Source organism: Tympanuchus pallidicinctus, unplaced genomic scaffold (assembly GCF_026119805.1).
Source record: "Tympanuchus pallidicinctus isolate F22 unplaced genomic scaffold, pur_lepc_1.0 scaffold19, whole genome shotgun sequence".
NCBI classification, from domain to species: Eukaryota; Metazoa; Chordata; class Aves; order Galliformes; family Phasianidae; genus Tympanuchus; species Tympanuchus pallidicinctus.
The window spans coordinates 14909161-14928544 of NW_026294710.1; the positions used below are offsets into that span (position 1 = coordinate 14909161).

At 45.4% G+C, this 19384-nt stretch overlaps 1 protein-coding gene across 7 annotated transcripts in view; it reads right to left on the reverse strand.

Moving 5' to 3' along the window:
- PLXNA4 (plexin A4) overlaps window positions 1-19384 on the reverse strand; it is a 445689-nt gene that overhangs the window by 107880 nt on the left and 318425 nt on the right. For 6 of the 7 annotated variants that reach the window (XM_052680712.1, XM_052680714.1, XM_052680713.1 and 3 more), the window contains exons 6-9: window positions 8338-8461; window positions 4954-5107; window positions 2476-2575; window positions 116-230 (exon numbers count right to left, since the gene is read on the reverse strand). In XM_052680712.1, the coding sequence (XP_052536672.1) occupies window positions 116-230; window positions 2476-2575; window positions 4954-5107; window positions 8338-8461 (493 nt within the window). Of the gene's footprint in view, window positions 1-115; window positions 231-2475; window positions 2576-4953; window positions 5108-5535; window positions 5642-8337; window positions 8462-19384 lie in introns of those variants that run through there. The other variant, XM_052680718.1, reaches the window with a different exon arrangement.

The window sequence follows — 19384 nt, forward strand, 5'->3', positions numbered from 1 at the left end:
GGTGGGATTGGAGCTGGAGAAGGTTTCATGGTTTGTTGGTCTGAGCAAAACAAAAAGGCTACATCATCTCATGATCTCTGAGAAGTCCTCACACACAGCATGTGCCCCTGCCTACCTCAGGCAGCTTGACTCGTCCCTCCTGGAAGGAGCAGGTGCTGGGATCATGAGTGCAGACATGGCGGTACTTGCACCAGTGGCACCGGTAAGGGCTCTCCACACATGACAGACACCTGGAGATAGAGGGAAAAAGCAGTCACTTGGACAGCCTGTCCTCTTCTACAAACAGGATAGACCAGTAGGTTGAGAGTGCTTTTCAGAGATAAAAATAGTTTGTCAAACATTGCTTTTACAATACTAGTGGAAAACCATAGGCTTTGAACTGGCCTGATATCATCAGGTCTCCAGATGGCACTTTGCCTGCCATGGCCTGAGCTGGGTTTCACTGTGACTGATGTGTCTTTTACTATTTAGAAAATTTAGACTGCTTTAATTTCATTCTAACTAGACTAGTCATATTTTTGTTGTATTTTGGTTACCCTGTTACTACTTCAAAATGAAACAAATGAGATTTACAACAGGTCCTTGGCTTCATACACAAGTTGTGCTCCCCTTTTGCCCATAACAAGATTCTGAGTGTAACAAAAAAATTAAAAATCAGAGGATGTTCACGATAAGATGAGAAACTGTTATGGCCTCACTGCTTCTGTGCAAAACTGCAGCAATACTCTGAGAGCTGAGAACACTTCATGAGACGGTGCCCAAGCTGAAAGAATAGCGATGCCCATGGAGGGCAGTCATGGTGCACCAGCAGTCTCATCTGACTGATCCTGCCTCCCTCAAATGTCATGCAGAGGCCAACCAGAAAGTGGTATGCCTCAAGCTCAGGATCAAGTAGGATATACTGTCCCACAGGCTTCTTATTATGATTTGAGTCCAGAGTGATGGGGATCCTGCACATATTTTGGCTGTGTTCTTCCTTGTCTCAGCAGAGACAGGAAGACCAGAAGTTTTTTGGGTAGCAGAAGGCGTATTTATGAAGTCACCTATTCAGAGTATAAGAAAGAGCCAGTCCCACCATTTTGCAACCATTTGCTCTCCTACACCCATAGTCCTCATAGAGCATGAGCTGCGAAAACTTTTTCAAGACTATTTTACAGCACTGACTTATACCTACATCACATTTTTTAATTTATTTGATATGATGTCTGTCCACCAGGAACCACACTGAGCCATAACAAATTGTTTACACAAAACAAGCACTAGATGGTAACCACTCCTGGTTGCTCACTGTCAGAGATCTTCATGCTGCTGCAGTCTCTGAAATACCTGAAGGGGATTTGGAAGGAAATTTTCCTGGCCTCTATGTGCCACTGGGTTTTTAATGGGCAGGAGTGGAAAAAAAAAGCTATCCTCCAGGATAGCTTGGCTAAGCGCAGCAGGCAGACACACACCCTCAGTCCTGTCTTTCTGTGAAATCTCGTTCAACTTCAATCCACTCTCAGCTCTGGTACAGCGAGCTGTTCTTCAAATTGGTAACAAGTGCTTGCTCTGATACATCAAATTAAAAATGGATAGTGTATTATAGTTTGTCAAGTAAGGAACCAAAACATGCCATAAATATTTAACACCACCATCTCTCCTCCTCTCCCCCCCAACACTTGCTTCCTGACACTGTTTGTCAAAGCAGCAGGAACAAGGAAATAGGATTTGCCTTTGCTTGTGAATTGCTGAGCCACAGTAATTATCTGCTTTTGGCACTTCTGATGGCTCAGTGGTGGTGACAGAGCCCTCAGTCTTGCTCAGGGGTGGATCAATGTGCTGGAAGAACATCATCCTGCTTTGGCAGTCTTACTCTGGTGGGGCAGCTGCTGTGTACCAGCTAAATCCCAGGATAATGTGGCACAGGGCAGGAAAGGAAATTGCAAGATAGAGAAGATGGGTTTGAAGAAATCAGCTGGGCAGTCCCCACTCTGTTCACATCACACAGAATCCACAACTCCCATCTTTCCAGATTTGAGAACTCAAACCCATGCTAACGTCTGGGGCAGGACCCTGCTGGCAGGACTGATATGGGCTGAGAAGGGCTGGAAGTGTGGATTTTTGGGCAGAATCCAACCATCCACAAACAACTGCTTCTAGGAAGGAAAAAGGGCCCTTTGCTGAAGTCACAGATTGCTTTTGACTTGCTTCAATGCAAACTCCCACTGATCCTCCTTTCCCTGAGGGACATGTGATGATGTACCATCACTCAAGGCAATGCTCTCCTCCATAGAAGGACCATAGTGGAACAAACATTTACTACGCCACCTCTGGTTTTCCCAGGAGAGACAGCATTGTGCTGATCATTACTGATATCATTCTGACTGCTGCTCTCCTCCACACCTGACCAAATTCCTGAGGGACACACGCCTCCCTGGGTTCTGTGGCAGATCCAGAGTTGGGATAAAAAACAGGTATCAAAGGAACTTGACGTACGAATTGTGGACACTGCAGTTGTAGAAGACGAAGCTGGTGCTGGCAAAGGTCATACCCGTTTCCTTGGACTTGAGCTGGAGTTGGACTATGTGATGGTCTCCTAAGACAAAAAAACAACATATACAACAGTTTGTGACTGTTTTAGCACAGTTGTTTGGCCATGCCACCAGTCTGAACAAGAAGCTGGTCCTGAGTAAACGAACTAGTTTATCTTCAGAGGGTGAAGGAACGGCAATAAAATCTGTCTACAGCTCAGACCTCCAAAAAGTACATCTGCCTCCATAATGGTATTGCAGTGATGCATTAGGTCTTCACCACTGGAAAACTGCAAGCAAGGTCTGTGCTGGATGATACCAATAGGTCTACGTAATAAATCTCTGATTTCAAAACAATGGTAAATGAAGTCAGCAAGTAGGAAAGCTAAGTGCAAAAGAGTAGATGGAGATGCCTGGAATAAGAAGCTCATTCAAATAGAGCACTGTCCATAAGGTTCTTCATTACTTTAGGTTCATTTAAGTCCACCAAAGGAAGGGGCCTGTGGGAGATTGGGCATATCTTCTTCTCAACATCATTATTTATCATCTCTGAATATAGCCCAATACCCAGGACAGGGCAGGGATTCCATGTCATTCACCCCAGTGTCCATGCACCCCAGTCTTTGGCTATAAACAACCCAGTTTAATGTGGGAGAGACATCCATAAGCCTCTGTATGCTTCTGGAAGTGTCAATCCATTTCCACAGCAGACCCATCAGCAGCAAAGTTTGAGCCTCAACTTCTGGATACTAACTCCCCTTTCCCACTGCTTCCAAGCCAAGCAGTCAAGTGCTACCTCTTCTCACAATGCTAAAGGCACCATTCAAAACTCAGCCGTGTGGGAAATGACTGGGTACAGTAATTGCAATAATTTAGTGGGGAAGGGACCCATGTTTAATTCAAGACTTTGGCTTGGTTAGCCCTTTCACCTCTATTATTTTCCTTCTCAACCTGAAAGATTCATTAATCAAACAGGCCAAAGTAAACTTGACAATTCATCTCAGCTCATCCACCTACAGGCATACACACATACATACCACATACACACACAAAACCACACACTTCACTGAGCATGTTTTGCTGCCAGTGCTCAACTCTGCTGCCCATCTGCTGCCGTCGGCTTTGACAGCTCTGTTAACCACTTCATATTTAACAACTTTGCCAGTGTCTTGCATATATTTTAAAACAAGATGTGAGGATTGGATGGCTTCAGGGATCAGATGTTCTACAGAGCCACACATCCCTTGGTTCAAATCCAGTTTCTGGCCCTATGCATGGAAGACTTGGTCTCTGCAGAGGTGCAGAGCACCAGCTGCTGAAGTTGATACAAGCTGCAGGTGCTCAGCATCTCTGGAAACCACACTTCACATAAATCTCTCTCTCTCTTGTTCTGCCTTGAGTTTCCACTGCTGTTTTTGCTTGCTTGTCAATTGTAGCCTGGTCTGAGACAGATGTCTGTATCAAGGAAATAGTTCCTGGCAGCTATCTTGGTAAGCAAACATAGTTGATGATTCAGTGGGACCTGAAAATGAGAACAGCCCTTTGGGGGCTTCTTTTGGGACTACAGTGGAGAGCACACGCAGCTGTGTGCAGCTTGGGGAGAGCAGGGGGAGGTGATGGTGACAGCTTGTGTAACTTCATTTCTGTGGCCTGTAGGGATTCCTGGAGGCTCTCCAGTAATATTTCACAAGAAGCCAAGGAGTATAATGGCTACATCCTCTCTGCACTTCATGAGGTGATCAATAGAATTGAGGTTTTTATAGCAAACCTCTGCAAGAGCCACAGGTGCTCTTGAAAGTATCAAGAAAAGCATTAGAAAAAGGAAGCCAAAAAGGGCATGAAGCTGGGGATAAGGGACCCATCCTGAGAGACAAGGTATTTCTACACTGAATCATTCAGGGGTGGAGCCAGCAACAAAATGAGTATGAGCACAGAGCAAAAAATGGCCAGTGACAGAGAGAACAACTGAACACGCAGATCTAAAGGTAAGATGAATAGGATAAAATTGTGGAAAGGATGTTCAGGTCTGCAGGATTTTCTTGCTGCTGTGTTGTGATGTGTTGAGAGCACTTCCAATCTCATTACTTGGGATGTACCACACCAGGCTGGGCAATAAGCTAGTGGAGATCCTTCATCTGACTCTCGTCTTTGTTAGGTATAGGCTACTACCACTCGGTGGCAGTCTGAAGACGTACTACCATGCATATAGGCACCTAAAAGCAGGTACTGATAGTGTAGCTCAACACACACACATAAACTCATGCATTCAGCTCACTCATGCTACAGCTGTAGTAATCACTGGCAGCATAACCCTCACTCCTATGCTTTGCATAACCTGTTCTGAGGCTCCCATATGCCAAAACCTTGGAGAACAAGCAAGATGAAAGACATAAAGATAAGGGATGAGGAAGGGTGGAAGATCTGAGAGCTGTGTGGTACTCACCATTCTCTGTGATGATCTGTGGTACCTCTTTGGCAGCTGGTGAGATGCACTGGATCTGACTTCCCACTACCAAACCATCCATCTCTGACAGGTCCTCAAAGGTGCAGTTGACTCCTGCTGACAGCTCAGGGACGTTGTAGGTCTCCAAGACCAGCTGCAAGTGAAGATGGAGGGAGGGAAGAAGAGATAGGGGGGAAAAAAAAAAAAAAGAGAGAGAGAGAAAAAATACTGAGCTGAACAACAGAGCTGGGTCAGCAGGAGAGAATTACACTGGAGAGGTTGGACAAAGAGCCTCTTGCTAGAGAGAGCATCCTCCTTCAACAGAAAGCAGCGATTCAGGAGAGGGATGTGTGTGTGGAGGGGGAAGGGGATGAGATGCTGATGCCAACACAAGTGGTACGTGGCTATGCAGGGACAACTGCACTGCATCCCAGTGCTGCTGGGTCAGTGGAGGGGAGGGAGTGCTCTCTATCTGTCATGCAAGTGTAAGGTTAAACAGGGAGTCTTTGGAGCCGGCTGTGAAGACCAGGGCTTTGGTGGCCCCAAGGCACGCGGTTTCTGAGGAAGGTGACTACTACTCACAAGAGGCACTCTGCAGACTACAGAGAAACTGTAATGCTCCAGTCTAACTCTCTACGGCCTGCTCTCCTAGCATCAGCAGATGGGGGAGCGTTCTGTCACCAAGTTCCTGCGTAAGGAGAGTCTAGTTACAGGCTTCAGTTCACCACAATAAACCTCTTTCTCTAGAGGCACAACAAATTTTTCCTGCCCATCCCACCAAAGATGGCCTTAGGGGCATGCTGCATTTGGGAGCTATGCATAAACAAAGCTGTGAAGGAGGAATTGCCCAGGTTAATTAATCATGTGCACCCACCGGCTTTGCTATGTCATTACCCACGGTCAGGAAAGGAAAGAAGCATGTGGCTCTTTTTCTCCTCTAGAGCAGGACCCTCATGCTGCCATTAGGTCAGCTAAGGTTCCTCTGCTGTCCATCATGAAACGTCTTGCCCAGCCTGCCCTTGGATCACAGACATGCCATGTCCAAAGGCAGAGAAGCATATCAGGGTACTTTTATCACCTGCTAATGAGCTATTATAGATCTAGAGTTATTGTGGCCAACCACGAAAGCCAGACACTTGAGGCAGGCACAAATGCAAGTACTCTCCACACTTGCCTCAGCTGTGAACAAGCTGAGGCCCCATCTGTGGTGACAGCCACTAAGAGGAGACACAAATGCATACTGAAGTGTTTTTGCTACCAGTACAAAGAACAGAAGATAAGTTGGTGATGTCCAGGTGATAAAGCAGGAGAGGATGATATCATTGCTTTTGCTTACTGCTTCTTCACATTGTGTTTTCCTCACTAAGAGAAGGTTTGGGGCTATTCCTTAATGCTAGACCTTATGGCCCATAAGATAGAAAGGCCAAAGATGGGCCTTTGCTCTGCATAACATAAAGCCTTTGTGAAATCTGTTTATTTTGTAGTGATGGGAACGGCAGTGGGAAAGGAAATCATGTCTTTGGTGGTGATTAGGAAAAATGTATGGGTGTTTGATAGATTTATCACTCAATCTAAATCCATTCTATCTCCTCATCTATATACTGTTAGAGATGGAGAAGAGGAAACTTCTGTCTAATTAATATTGTTGTTTGTGCACAGAAGACGCGGAATAAAGATGGGTCATGGAGAAGATATGGCAAAGGACAGAGCAGCAGTGCTTGGCCATAAACCTCATGAGCCAAGGTTCACCTGGAACAAACAAGTCCTACATCCTTCAGGCCTTTTCTGGAGCTTCTGCAATGAGGGAAGAACACAGACTTCACTCCAACAAATCTCTCTTCTCACTGATCCCCAAGTTACTGAAACACTCAGATAAAACTTTGCAAGTCTCTGTTAACAACTAAAAGATAGGAGATTGGCTGGCCACACATACCTTCTCTGCCTCTGCGGGCAAGAACTCAATATCATCCCTTTGCCCAGATGAGACCCAGTAGGGACACCACCAATTCATCTAACAGTGCTCCTCTCTGGGTTTGCTGAGAGATTTATCTGTGGTGATGGTGGATGAGCTGGGACACCAGTCTAAACAGGTCTGGGATGAGATTCCCATGGCAATGTTGCCCAGATAAATGGACAATAGTTAGACAATTGCAACTAATGTCAGAAGCTCGGGGTTGGATTGCCCTGCCAGAGTAATCCAGAGGCAAAAGTCTTTTATTCTGTTATCAGTTTCAATCACCCTGAGCCAGCTAGTCCCCCAGGATTTATCCCAACATAAAAGAATTCAAAACCTACTGAGAGAATAAGAAAAGGGAACCTTGAACTCCCAGAAGAACAAAGGACTTAAGATGTCTCAGATCAATTTTGTTTGAAGCCTCAGAAAGTAAAGTCATAGCAAAGTTAAGAGGCTGAAACAAAGCAGTAATGAATGGACATGCAGGCTTTGAAAGGCTGATTTCATTATCACTGAAGAAACCCTAGTACTCCAAAAACTATCACCTAGAAGATATCTGGCAGCTACGCCTTCAGCAACACCATGTAGACCTTTCAGAGCGTGGGACTAGTCAATAGCTTAGCCAGATACAGAGCTCTTGGTCTTCAATTATCACTTCAGTTCCAGCCCAAACTAGTATGATCAAAAGGACAGAGCCCTAATAACCTGGATAAAATGCATCTCTTCTCCTTTTTGGGGAATACTGGAAATTCACCATGTAAGATTCTGCTGTTATGAGTAGGGAGAGAAGCAATAAGCTAGTTAGAACTTCCACAGAGACTTCTTGCTTTACATCCAGATAAAGATCAGGATCTACTTGTCTGCCAGCACTCACTGCGTGGCTTACATTGGCTGCTGTCTTCAGTAGCTCTAGGGCATCAAGGCTAAACTTTGTGCTGAGGAAAGTCATATGCGCTAATTATGCTTGCTCAAATGACTTGGCAGACTTCAAGTTTATTGAAGTAATTCATGATAGTCCTCACTTGTCCTCTTTCTAGAAGGTCAGTTCTAACTGTGACAATGTCCCTTGCTTAAACTCCATTCCCAGGCATTCACAAATCCCTCTCCCAAGGAAGTAGACAACCTCACTGTGTGCTCAGAGCACTTGCAGGACATGTAGTCCCATCACATCTGCCCTCAGCTCCTCACAGCAAAAAGGGAAGTCTCTTTCCACACTTCCAGCCAGGATAACCAGGGACTGAATATGCCCTCCCATGGTGAATATTTCACTGTGCCAAGCAAGACATCGGGGAACTTAACGGACTGTGGAGCACCTTTGCATCATGCTGCCAGCCCTTCCCAATCCTGCAGAATCCAGGTTGCACATATCTGGGTCTATCAGATCATATGAGCAGATTAAACCTGAAGGGGACAGTGACAACATTCCTTACCAATACATTGTACTGGGAGACAGAGATGTTGTTGGGATGCACAGTCAGCCGGACACACTGCTTCATCTCCGAGGCGAATCTCCGAGGCTCGCTGGAGCGCTCACACCGCTCCTTCCTTGTGCACCTGGGCAAACAGGAAAAGAGATGGACAGGGTTAACATGAAGTCAGACTGGGACAGGGAGGACGTGGGAGAAGCAATCATTTCAGATGGAAAGTCAACACTTTTCCCTTTGGGACTGCAATGGTTGGAAAGCCTTCAAAATGTGGTACATCTTATGGAGGGATGAATGTCCTTATAGACTGGCTGTACATAGTCTATGTTATTTGATCCTTCTAAGGATGCTGCAAATTTGTGATACTTTTGAGCTGCTAGTATCACTCTGCTGAGAAGGAGCAGCTCTCCAACCCATTGCCAAGGAACTAAAGTGGTCCCTAGCAAATACAAGTTTCTTTGGCATCTGGTTTGAAAACACCTAATGAGAAGTTCCCATGGTTGAATCTGAAAAAGTTCCCAGTGAATGGCAATGAGATGGGTGGATGGCACTTCAGCAGAAGTCCCTAAAATTGTTCATTCTTTGCCACAAGTGCTGAAAGCACGGTCACCATCTCTGATCTTTTCTGCCAAAAGTAGACACAAGGCAGCAATGTGAACTGGCGGTGGTGTGTCCCACCTCAATCCATGTTTGCATTCACTTGGAGTAATCTGCACTGCACTCAACATGTGCTGCTAAGGCCACTGCTTCAAGGAGGATATCTGCCTAAAAATCCACAGGGTTAATACAAAAAGGACAGCTCCAACTGCATGCCAATTACCTTTTAACATTAAGTTAATGTTATGGACTTGCACAGGGTGTCTGCAATAGATTTCGTTATTAGCAGTGCTATTACCCCCCATTAAAATCAGCTATAAAGACTAAGTGCAGATGTTAAATTATTCACCCACTCCCAGACTTTGGAGTTTTAGTTGCAAGCTCAGAGGATTTGGTGGAGGATTAGCTCCATGATCACCCCTCACCGTGCTTTCTTCCAAGAGCAGAGGTTGCACCTCTATGCACAGGGATTTGCAGGCAGGAATCTAAGGCAACACATGTGAAACAAATCCAGCATATGGCAGACTCTGAATGTTACAGAGCTTGGAATCTGGCCTTAAACTTTAGGGCTTAGCTTCTCTTAGCAAATGACACTAGATAAAATGAACGTCTCAATTTAGAATTCACATTGCTCCATCTTTATGGTAAAGTTGTGTGTTTCCAGTGGCAGGAACCATAAAGAGAGATCTCTGCCGTTCTTAGCAGGCTCTTGGTTTGCTTTGCAGATATAAGAGAGCAAGAGCAGCACTGCAGCTCCCTGTGAGCATTCATTCCATTAAGTGTCCTTTAGTGCTGCCGCATGCTGGATCAGGAGTTTTAAATGCGCAGTCTCCAGAGGGCTGGATGGATAGGAGATTAACTGCTGTAAGTCCCCTATCACGGAATAAAAGCCACAGCAAAATGCTGACCTGAGAATTTGGTAAGCACTTCTGTAAAACAAATAGGCACAGCAATCCCATTAAAGCTCTGTGGGGCGTAGGAAATCTCCTGAGAATAGCTCAGATGGAAACTCATTTGGGGTTCGGTGTCAAAGCACAAGAGCCTAAGTTCTCCAAGAAGCCCAACTCCCTCCCATTTATTCTCTCCCAACTGCAGCGTGACAGAAACATCTGGATTTTCTAGAAGTAACGGAGCAGTTCAAGTGCAGCAGCACAAGAAGTCACAAATGCATCCAGCATCTTTGCACAGGAGGACAACACACTGGTCTAAGTCAAGCTCCAAGGAGCTTGGTTTGTCTTCCCAGCCCCACCATAGAGCTTCAATACAATAATCATAGGATCATTAAGGTTGGAAAAGACCCCTAAGATCATCAAGTCCGACCATCACCATCATGCCCACTAAATGTCTTTCAAAGACCTTATAAGACCAATCAAAACCTTATCCTGCTGTTTATTGCTCATAGACATCAAAGAGATGAAACTCTTCAGACCAAAGCCTCACTCAGACTGATGCATCTTACAGCCTTCACATCTGTTGAAAGGTGTATTACAATCCAAATAATGAAATGATGGAAAACTGCCTCAAACTAAGCCTGGTTTTAGCATGAAGATAAGGTTGCAATGTCAGGCTCTCAGGAATTAGGTTCTGGCAGATTGAGAGTAGCTTCTGCATTCTTAAATCTGCTCCCTGCGCTGACACTCTGCAAGCCAGACTTTAATTACAGGATCACACGTTATTATTTCTTTTTTCCATGGGTGACCTCAGTTCTGCCACTTCATAACATTTGACTTTAACTGTCTGACTTTTCCAGTGAAATGTCTCAATTTAAAACAAAAAATAAAAGAAACAAACAAACAAACAAACAAAAAAAAACCCACATGGCTCTGCCTCACGCCCAAATGTGGTGACAAGGGAGCTCTGCCACACACAGCCAAACCAAGCCTGGCTTTGAGTAACTGATGGGGTTCAAACCTTCAAGTAAGTATCACAGATCCTCTCCTTGAGCCAGCAGCATAATTGATTGCAGGTAACTGACCCCAGCTGCTGCCTAAATCAAGACTAAAGGCATAATGCCACCTGCCAGTGGGTTCTGCAGCTCAGAGCATGCAGGGAGGAGTGATTGAGGCTCTTCTCCAGAGTCTTTTGCACATGGTTACACCCATATCCCCTTTCCTGAACCACCTCATCAATCCTAAGTTGGAGTACCTGGGGCAGGAAAAGGCATAAAGCAACCTTTCTCTCCTGTCTTCTGCACTGCCATAAATCATAGAATCATTTGAGTTGGAAAGGACCTTTAAAGGTCACCTAGTCCAACTCCCTGCTATGAACAGGGACACTACAGCTTGATCAGGTGCTCAGAGCCCTGTCCATCCTGACCTTGAGTGTGCCAAGAGACAGAGCATCCACCACATATCTGGGCAACCCATTCCATTGCCTCACCACCCTTATCATAAACATCTTTTTTCCTAATGTCCATTCTAAATCTCCTCTCTTTTAGTTTGAAACCATTTCCCCTTGTCCTATCAGACCCTGCTACAGAGTCTGTCCCCTTCTTTGTTAACATTACACTCTCCCTCAGGAGTCAGGGAAAACAGCAGGGAAAATTGTTTCAGCACGTGAAGAGGAAATGATTGTCTTCTGACATTGATCTCTTAAATCCCCAAATGGTGTCAGATGAGAAACCAAAGCAAATGCAGCAAAGCACCTGACAACTAAGGCAGCTGCCCAAAGGGGCCACTGTAGCCCAAAAAAGAACTGTGCTCTCAACTGCTGCATCTGTTGCCCTCTCTATTGCTGCTCCTGTCGAAAAATATCTTGTACTGCCAATAATTGCTTCTCTTTAATAAAATATCAGTAACTCCAACGTGCTGGCTCTGTCAATACGCTGAGATCACTTTCCACTGCCATACAACCTAATTCAGTGCTATTCATGCTATAATTAGCTGGTGTATAACTCCCACCCAGTAGCATCACATTACACTTAAGACACCTAAAAGAGCATATTCCATTCCTGAGCTTATTTGCATAAGATTACGGTATAGAAGTGACACTTCTCTGTATATCTTAATAACACCTGCTATTTCATATCAGCTGCATCTTTAACAATTGCAAGTGTCCTGCTGCTGCCTAAACCATTAGTGCAAACACTAAGAAACTGGTTCTACCACTGAACCATGAGGAGTATTATTTCCTCCTCACCTCCCATAAAGAGTAAATACTGCTAACACCAACCCTCTGTTCACTACCCTCTAACCAATTATTTTAATAATGTTAAATTACTACTTTGCACACCTATAGCATCTCTCATCCGAGGATCTCAGAGGGCTGTGCCTGGAGCTAATTAATCTTCACAACACCTCTGTGAGGTTGAAGCATTCAAATTCAGAGACAGGAAAGGGAAGTACAGATGCATACACGTCCAACAGCCAAGCAAATCCCAGGTTTCTTGACGATGCCATGAAGACTTCAGTTAGGGATGGCAATTAAAACCCAGCTTGATCATCTGGAATTTAAAACAACATTCCAGGGCCAAATTCTGCTACTACTTGCTGCATTGGCAGAGGTGTTATTCTACCTCTGCAATGAGATGTCAGTGGCTCTTCTACTTTGATGGGTAGATTCAGGTTTCGCCCTAAGTGTCCAGAATTAGAAGAAGTAATCCTATTCTTTAAGTTCCAGGCACCTGGATACATCAGACAGAAGAAGAGTCAAGAGGGGTACTCATCTATTTGCAAGCTCTTTGTTTACCCGGTACACAGCATGGAAAACAGATCATGCTGCTGAAGGGTTGCCAGCCTAGCAGAAGGCATGCAAGTCATGTGCATGCTTTCACCTGCCTCTGCCTCTCAGTGAAGACACATCTTAACTGATCAGATGTAGGGAAAAAACCAAACACAACAAGACAAACAACGAAAGATCATACAGCACACAAAGAATACAAAACCAAAAACCCATAACCTTTGTTTTTCATCCTGGCCTCTCCTGGGCTATGTCTTTGTTTCCTCCATGCCCAACGTAGTGGAGCTCTTATACTTGCTGAACTGTCCCTGTACAGTCCTACAGGTTATCATCTCCACCCTATCAGGTTACCCTCAAGAGTTTCTCTCATACATCTCTCTCCCATCTTAGGATTGTGTCTTTGCCATTCACACCTTACGGGTACCTCAGCTCATCGTGAAAAAGTGGATGAGATCACAACATCTGCTGGGGATGGAGCTTGGTTCAGAGCTGACAGAAACAGTAAGAAGAGCTCTTCTGACTGTGTAGGATCTAAGAACAGGGAAGAAAACTGAGGAAAAGATGCTGACTGCAGAGATAAGGGTACATGGAAAGAGTAGTGCCAAGAAGTGATGGTTGAGGCCAACCCTCATGAGAGCAATGTGGCGAGACAGAGGGAGATAGCTCTTCTCTGTTCTTTCTGCTTCTTGTCCATCTCTCCATCCTACCACTGACTGAAATGCCTGAAATGTTGAGCTTTGCTTTGGGTAAGCAGAGGAAAACTAGAGGAATGGTGTTGATGCAATCTCCCCTTCCAAACAGGATGTTTAGATGCTGATCCAGATCCACTGTGTAGCTCTGCCAACCTCCTATTTCTTGCACCACAAGGGAGACACACTGCACCAATGCCTCTACAGACCAAAGTCTCCAGACCTCCTTTCAGGTTTTCAATGGGGACAAACTTCTTCCCATTCCTCTGAGTTGTGGGCTAATCCTTCATATCCATACTGCCAGCAAGCCAGCCTTCTGTATCACCTATTATGAGAAACTAAATGCATTTAAAAGGCAGGATGGCCCTTACCACTAGCCTCTCTGGTGGTAATTATTTTCTGCAACCTATAAAGCCCTTATAAGATCATGCAGCGAGTTTCCCTTCTCATTTGGGCTTATGGGATGCTCAGCTGCTCGGTGCTGGTGCTGTGTTGTGTCCTGGGGCCACAGATCCTTGAGGCGAGGTGGGGAGTTGTTCTGCTAATTCACAGCATCAGTCAGATCTGCTGGAGACCAAACTAATTGACACCCTGAGCAGACAAAATAGACAGAGATAGATAGTCCTGGGAGGAGAAAGCCAAGGAGGAAGCTTCCATAAGGTAGGATTTTTTTTTTGCTCTCTCTTTTTCTTTTTTTGTGGTTGGGAAGAGGAAATAGTGCAGTCAGAAAATCAGCCTATATTCCTGATGGAGCCTTCCTCATTACACCTATAGCTGCTGATAGAGGACACAATCTTAGTTTTCTGTTTTCCTTTATTTTTCCTTTATTTTAAAGTTTTTAGAAACAGACTGGAACACTCAACTTTTTGAATATGAGACAAAAAAACAACGTCAGATTTCTGACAGCAGAAAAGGACAATCTGCAATTTTGTCAATTAAAAACAACTCTAGACAAATGAGTTATGATTGGATCTGATCAGAAATTGCTACTCAGAGATATTCTGCTTTTTTTTTTTTTCACAGACTGCAGTTAGCACACTATAGATTACTTTATCCAGAAAAAAGGAGAAACATGTTATTATTAAAAAACCAAACAAACAACAACCACAGGAATTCCCAGCAGTGAAACTCAAACAAATTATTTCTCTTTGTGGAAGCCTGCCATTTGATGGGCAGTGGCTGTCTTTAGGTTGCTGCTGCATTGCAAGACTCATAATGTGGCCAGGGAGGTGGACTCGCAGGGTAAAGAGGAACACAAAGCATCCGTACTTGATGCCAAGGGTGGGATAGCAGCATTAAGAGTTCAATGGCTTGTATTTGCTCAGCTGACCTAAATGACACCTTGCTACCATCTCCAAACAGGTAATTTGTGGGCATCACGGTTTTGCAAAAGGTTTTGACATTTCAGCTCTCTTTTCTGATTCCAAACAGTGACATTTCCTTCAGGGGACAAATTCACTCACCCCTGGACAGAATAATCACACACACCTTTTCCTTACGCCTTCCCCCCCCTGGTGCTGGTGAACTCAACAGTGGTAGGTGACATCCAGACACCAATGCAGATCCCACTCACATCAGCTAGGACCAGCCATAGAGGCAACATGGGACAGTTTGCTGGGGCACAGGCTCCATGCTGGCATCCACATTTGCTTCCCTTCAGCAACTTCCCATCTCAGTCTTTGTTTTTTGTCATGATGTTGGATGTGCAAGATGGAGATGTTGCCTCTCCTCCATCCCCTTCATTTTCATCTTGAAAGCATTTATCTACACTTTTCACATGTGTCTTCATGTCCTCCTGTCATTGTTTGGTCCTGCCTTCTCTTCTTCTCAGGTTGTGTGTCTGCTTGGAATCTCATTACCGGGATTGTCATATGCCTCTTAATCTCCACATGCTCAACCCAACATAAACTAAGATATGAGGAAAAAGAATACGGTCCTGGGCAGAAAGTTGAGGACAAGGGAACCATCATGCACATCCCACACTCTTCATGAGGACATAGGTGTGCTGGACCATTGTGAAGACCCCTGTGGCCATAGGCACAAGCACTCCGACCTCTCTACTATCACAAGTGGTCTCCTTACCAGGTGCACTGAAAATATATGGGAGATTTAAAATAGATACAAGGGAAATGTTTTTACAGTGAGAGTGGTGAGGTAGTGAAACTCATTGCCCTGAGAGATGGTGGATTCCCCGTCTCTGGAAACATTCAAGGTCAGACTGAATGGGACTCTGAGCACCTGTTCATTGCAGAGGAGTTGGACTAGATGGCCTTTAAGGGTCCGTTTCAGATGATTCTGTGATTCCATGTCAAATGATTCTATGATTCTTTAATAATTAAAGGAAAATTGCAATGGAGGGCAGAGGAGATAAAGGGAAACATTCAGGGAGATCTTACTTAGGTCTCAATTTGAAGACCTCCCTCCATTTCTGAGTAGCCCAGATGGACCCACATGTCTCAGAGAAAGGCAAAGCAAGATAAATGATCTCTCACTTCTTCCATCATTTCTTCTTGAAAGAGAAATCTGAGATTTCTCAGCCCAATCAAATTCCAAAGCAATGCAGAATGCACCTGTAAGTTGTTGAAAAGAGTTGAAGTATGGAAACTCCCACAGACCCAGTCCAGCACAGACAGTCCAACCTGAAATCTTGCAAGGGGAGCAGGTATGGCCCAGTAACAGCTCTCTTTGCTCCATAGGAGAAGAGGAACCTCCTCCAAAATGAGGTAACAGAAAAGATCTCTGTTTCTCAAAACCTGCGGTCTTGTACAACGCCAATATTTTTGGTCTGACAAGTGTTGAACACTCTGCAGAGCCTGGGGGGCAGCGAGGAGACTTTTAGCATAACCACATCGCCTCATATTTTCCTCTCTCTGCACCAAAGCAGGCAGCTTGTGGCAGAAGGTCATGTACCCAGGCATGCAGCAGGCTCAACACTGCTAGGTGAGGGAAGGAGTAGTTCCAGTCTGCTCTGCACTGGTGTGGCCTCACTTTGAGCACTGGGTGCACATTTGGATGCCATAACATAAGCAGGACATTAAGCTGTTAAAGGGCATCCAGAGATGTCCTCAGATATAGGGTTTAAGTTTTGAGTGGTGCTGTGTGGAGCCAGGAGCTGGACTCAGTGATTCCTGCGGGTCCTTTCTAACTCAGGACATTAAATTATTCTATGATTCTATGATTGCTTGGATGAGCATAGGCTGCTAACTTTGATGTCCTGCCAGTGTCCAGGACCTCCTGCCCAAATTCTTTGCTGAGAGGCTGGAGGGGGTGTCTTCTCAAAGACCATCAGGTCTGTGATGCCTTTTACAAGGTGGTCAGCAGAGGGAGCTCAGTGGAAGCCAAGTGCAAAGTCTCCCAATGGCATTTGCAGCCAGCACTGGGAATAGGAGGCTGCAGGACGCAGAGAAATGTGAAGCTGAAGTGGCTCAGCTTATTCAGGCTATACGGTGGTCAGAATCAAGCTTATCAGTCTCCCTGTTCCAGGATAGGATGCAATATGACAGCTTCATTTCTATTAGGGGAAAGGTTTTTGTTTTCCTCACTGGAAAGAAGGACGAGACAGGAACAGAACAATTAAAGAGACCTTCGGAGGTAATACACACTTCAGTGGAAGTCTGACTAACATGTAGAGTTGGCTTAGCATTTCTTGGGATCACTTTATCACAAGAGGGAAGCAAGGCTGGGGAAGGAGGGAGAAGCTGAAATTTGCCTTTCTCTCTGCTGGAGCCAAAGCAATTTTCTGGCTGGAGTTGAGGAAAGGAAGGAGATTCAGTCCCACTAACATGTAAAGTTTAAGGGCAGTTTTAGCAATGTTTTGACATTTCCAGGTTCCCTCGGGGTCCTAAGAATAGGAATGCCATAAATGTCGAAACACAGACATAACTGACCTTAAACTTTACGTGGTGAAGTAGTGAACAGTCATCCCCCCCCTGTGTATTCTTTCTGGCCTCTGGGTTGCCCTCCATCCCCTCTAGAGGATAGCTGAAATTCAGCTCTCCCCAGCACAAAAGAGTTAAATTTTATCAATTCCTCTGGATACGCCATTTGGGACAAAAAGGCAGGAGATGCTGCAGGAAAAGAAGGATAAAATAGAGCTGAAATCATGGAAAGAATCATTCCTAGGAAACCTGTCCTGGCAGTGAGAGGAAAGGAAGCTTTCCCAGTAAATTCATCTGCATCCAGGGTCCTGCTGAGCTCAGCACAGCCTGGACATGGTCTGGTACATCCCTGGAAAGTACAACAGAGTACTCTGTCATTGTGTTTTTAATCATATGTTTGAGGCCCGAGAGGGTTATGGACTCTCAGAAAGAGACCTGCATAAGAAGATTTGAACAGGCAACTGCAATCAGGAAGCTGAAGTCTGCCCTTCAGGGCTCTGCATCTTCCCTGGACGGAGTTCCAGGGACGACGAACCACAAAAAGTTTCAGAACAACAACCAAGGCTCACTTTCATCCCTGCTCCTTTTGGTGTCTGGCTCATAGCCCAGCAGGGACAGCCCTGGGGCAAAAGACCAAGTCTCCTCTGTCCTTGGGCAGCAGTTTGGCCTCCGTGCCAAAGCTGACTCTTCCCCACATGCCTCCTACCCGCCTGTCACTTGGCCAAATAGAGTGAGGATGCTAATTGCTCTGCCTGCTAATCTATTCTAATGCATGGTAATAGATGCCGAGTTTCTGCCCTGATAACTCGCCCGGCTTATGCTGCAGAACAGCAATTCCACCACCCGCCCGTTATCTCTGTCCCCAGGTGGGCTCCTCCCTCTATCACAGCAATAGAATAAGCCCACCCTGGGTGCCCCAGGGGGCGTGGATGCAAGGGATTTGCTCCTCCACCTCCCACCCTACAAAGCCATGCACTCAATAACCAGCATCCCTCCCCCTTGCTTTGGGGGATTTAGTAATGTTTCTCCTTCCCCTCCCCAAATTTCCAAAGATAGAGATTATCTTATCCCCACTAATCTTGCCTGGGGGGTCCTTGGGTTGGCCAACAGAGCACAACGTGCTCCACAGTCTCCAGCCTGTGAACAAAAGTCACTGGTTCAGAGGTGGCCCAAGGACCACACCAGTGGGGCGCAGCCACAGTTGAGTGATTTGTGTGTACACATGTGTGTGTGCCTGTAGGAGAGATTCCTGATGAGCATTTTGATGGCTCATTCAAGCCTGAGATGAACAGGAGCATTTCACATGCAAATCCCTAGAAACTTGGAGCTTTTGTCCTAGGAATAATTGGAAATTGTTTGCTGGCACTGGTGGAGCAGTGTGGAAATGAGGGAGGGGATCTGCAGAAGGTGATGTGGACATAGATCCTTCAGCTGGTCCTGCTTAGCATTACAGAAGAGCACAGTTCCTCCCCTCCCAGCCATGTGGCTGCTGTCATGTTCAAAAACACCTCAAAATAAGGTGCTCCAAAGCTCTGCAGCATCACTCAGTGGCTGGGGCTGAACAACTCTGGGTTGGACTTCAGGTGAGCCTCGATTATGGACAGGTGAAAGTGCCATTTTCAGCTTGGGCTGGTCTAGATGAATTTCATTGTGTTCAGTTTCCAATGAAATCCAAGCCATGAAGCTGGGCTGCCCTAAGGCATTTGCCGATTCCCACCTAACACTGCAGGTTGCCTTGAAGCAGGGACTAGCAGCAACCTTGCTGGAAAGAAAGCTGTTCTCTGGGCCAACCAACACATGTGTTTGGCAACAGGGAGAACAAGTATCACCTGCCTTCATTCACTGACCCTTTCCAACATCTTGCAAAGGTCAAAGACATAAGGAAAGGCTATCTCAGAAGATGCAGAGACCCTGCTATGCTGTCCCTTAAATCACAGATCTCTGACTCCTTTGTTTTGGAACTAACCAGGCATAACACAAGCCTGGAAGCTGAAGGCAGCAGGCAGAGCTCAGAGCACAAAACCACACGTGGCAGGCAGGACTCAAGCCAAAGGCATATGAACTGTGCAGTGCAGAGCGCTGAGGAACTCTATAAGAAAAAAAATCACAAGATTTTGTCAGCAGCAGTCTTTGCCATCTGCTCATAAAAGAGTGGGCTTCAAATAAAGACAGAAAAGCCCCTGAAGATTCAGTTGAAGGCTACCTGAGTAA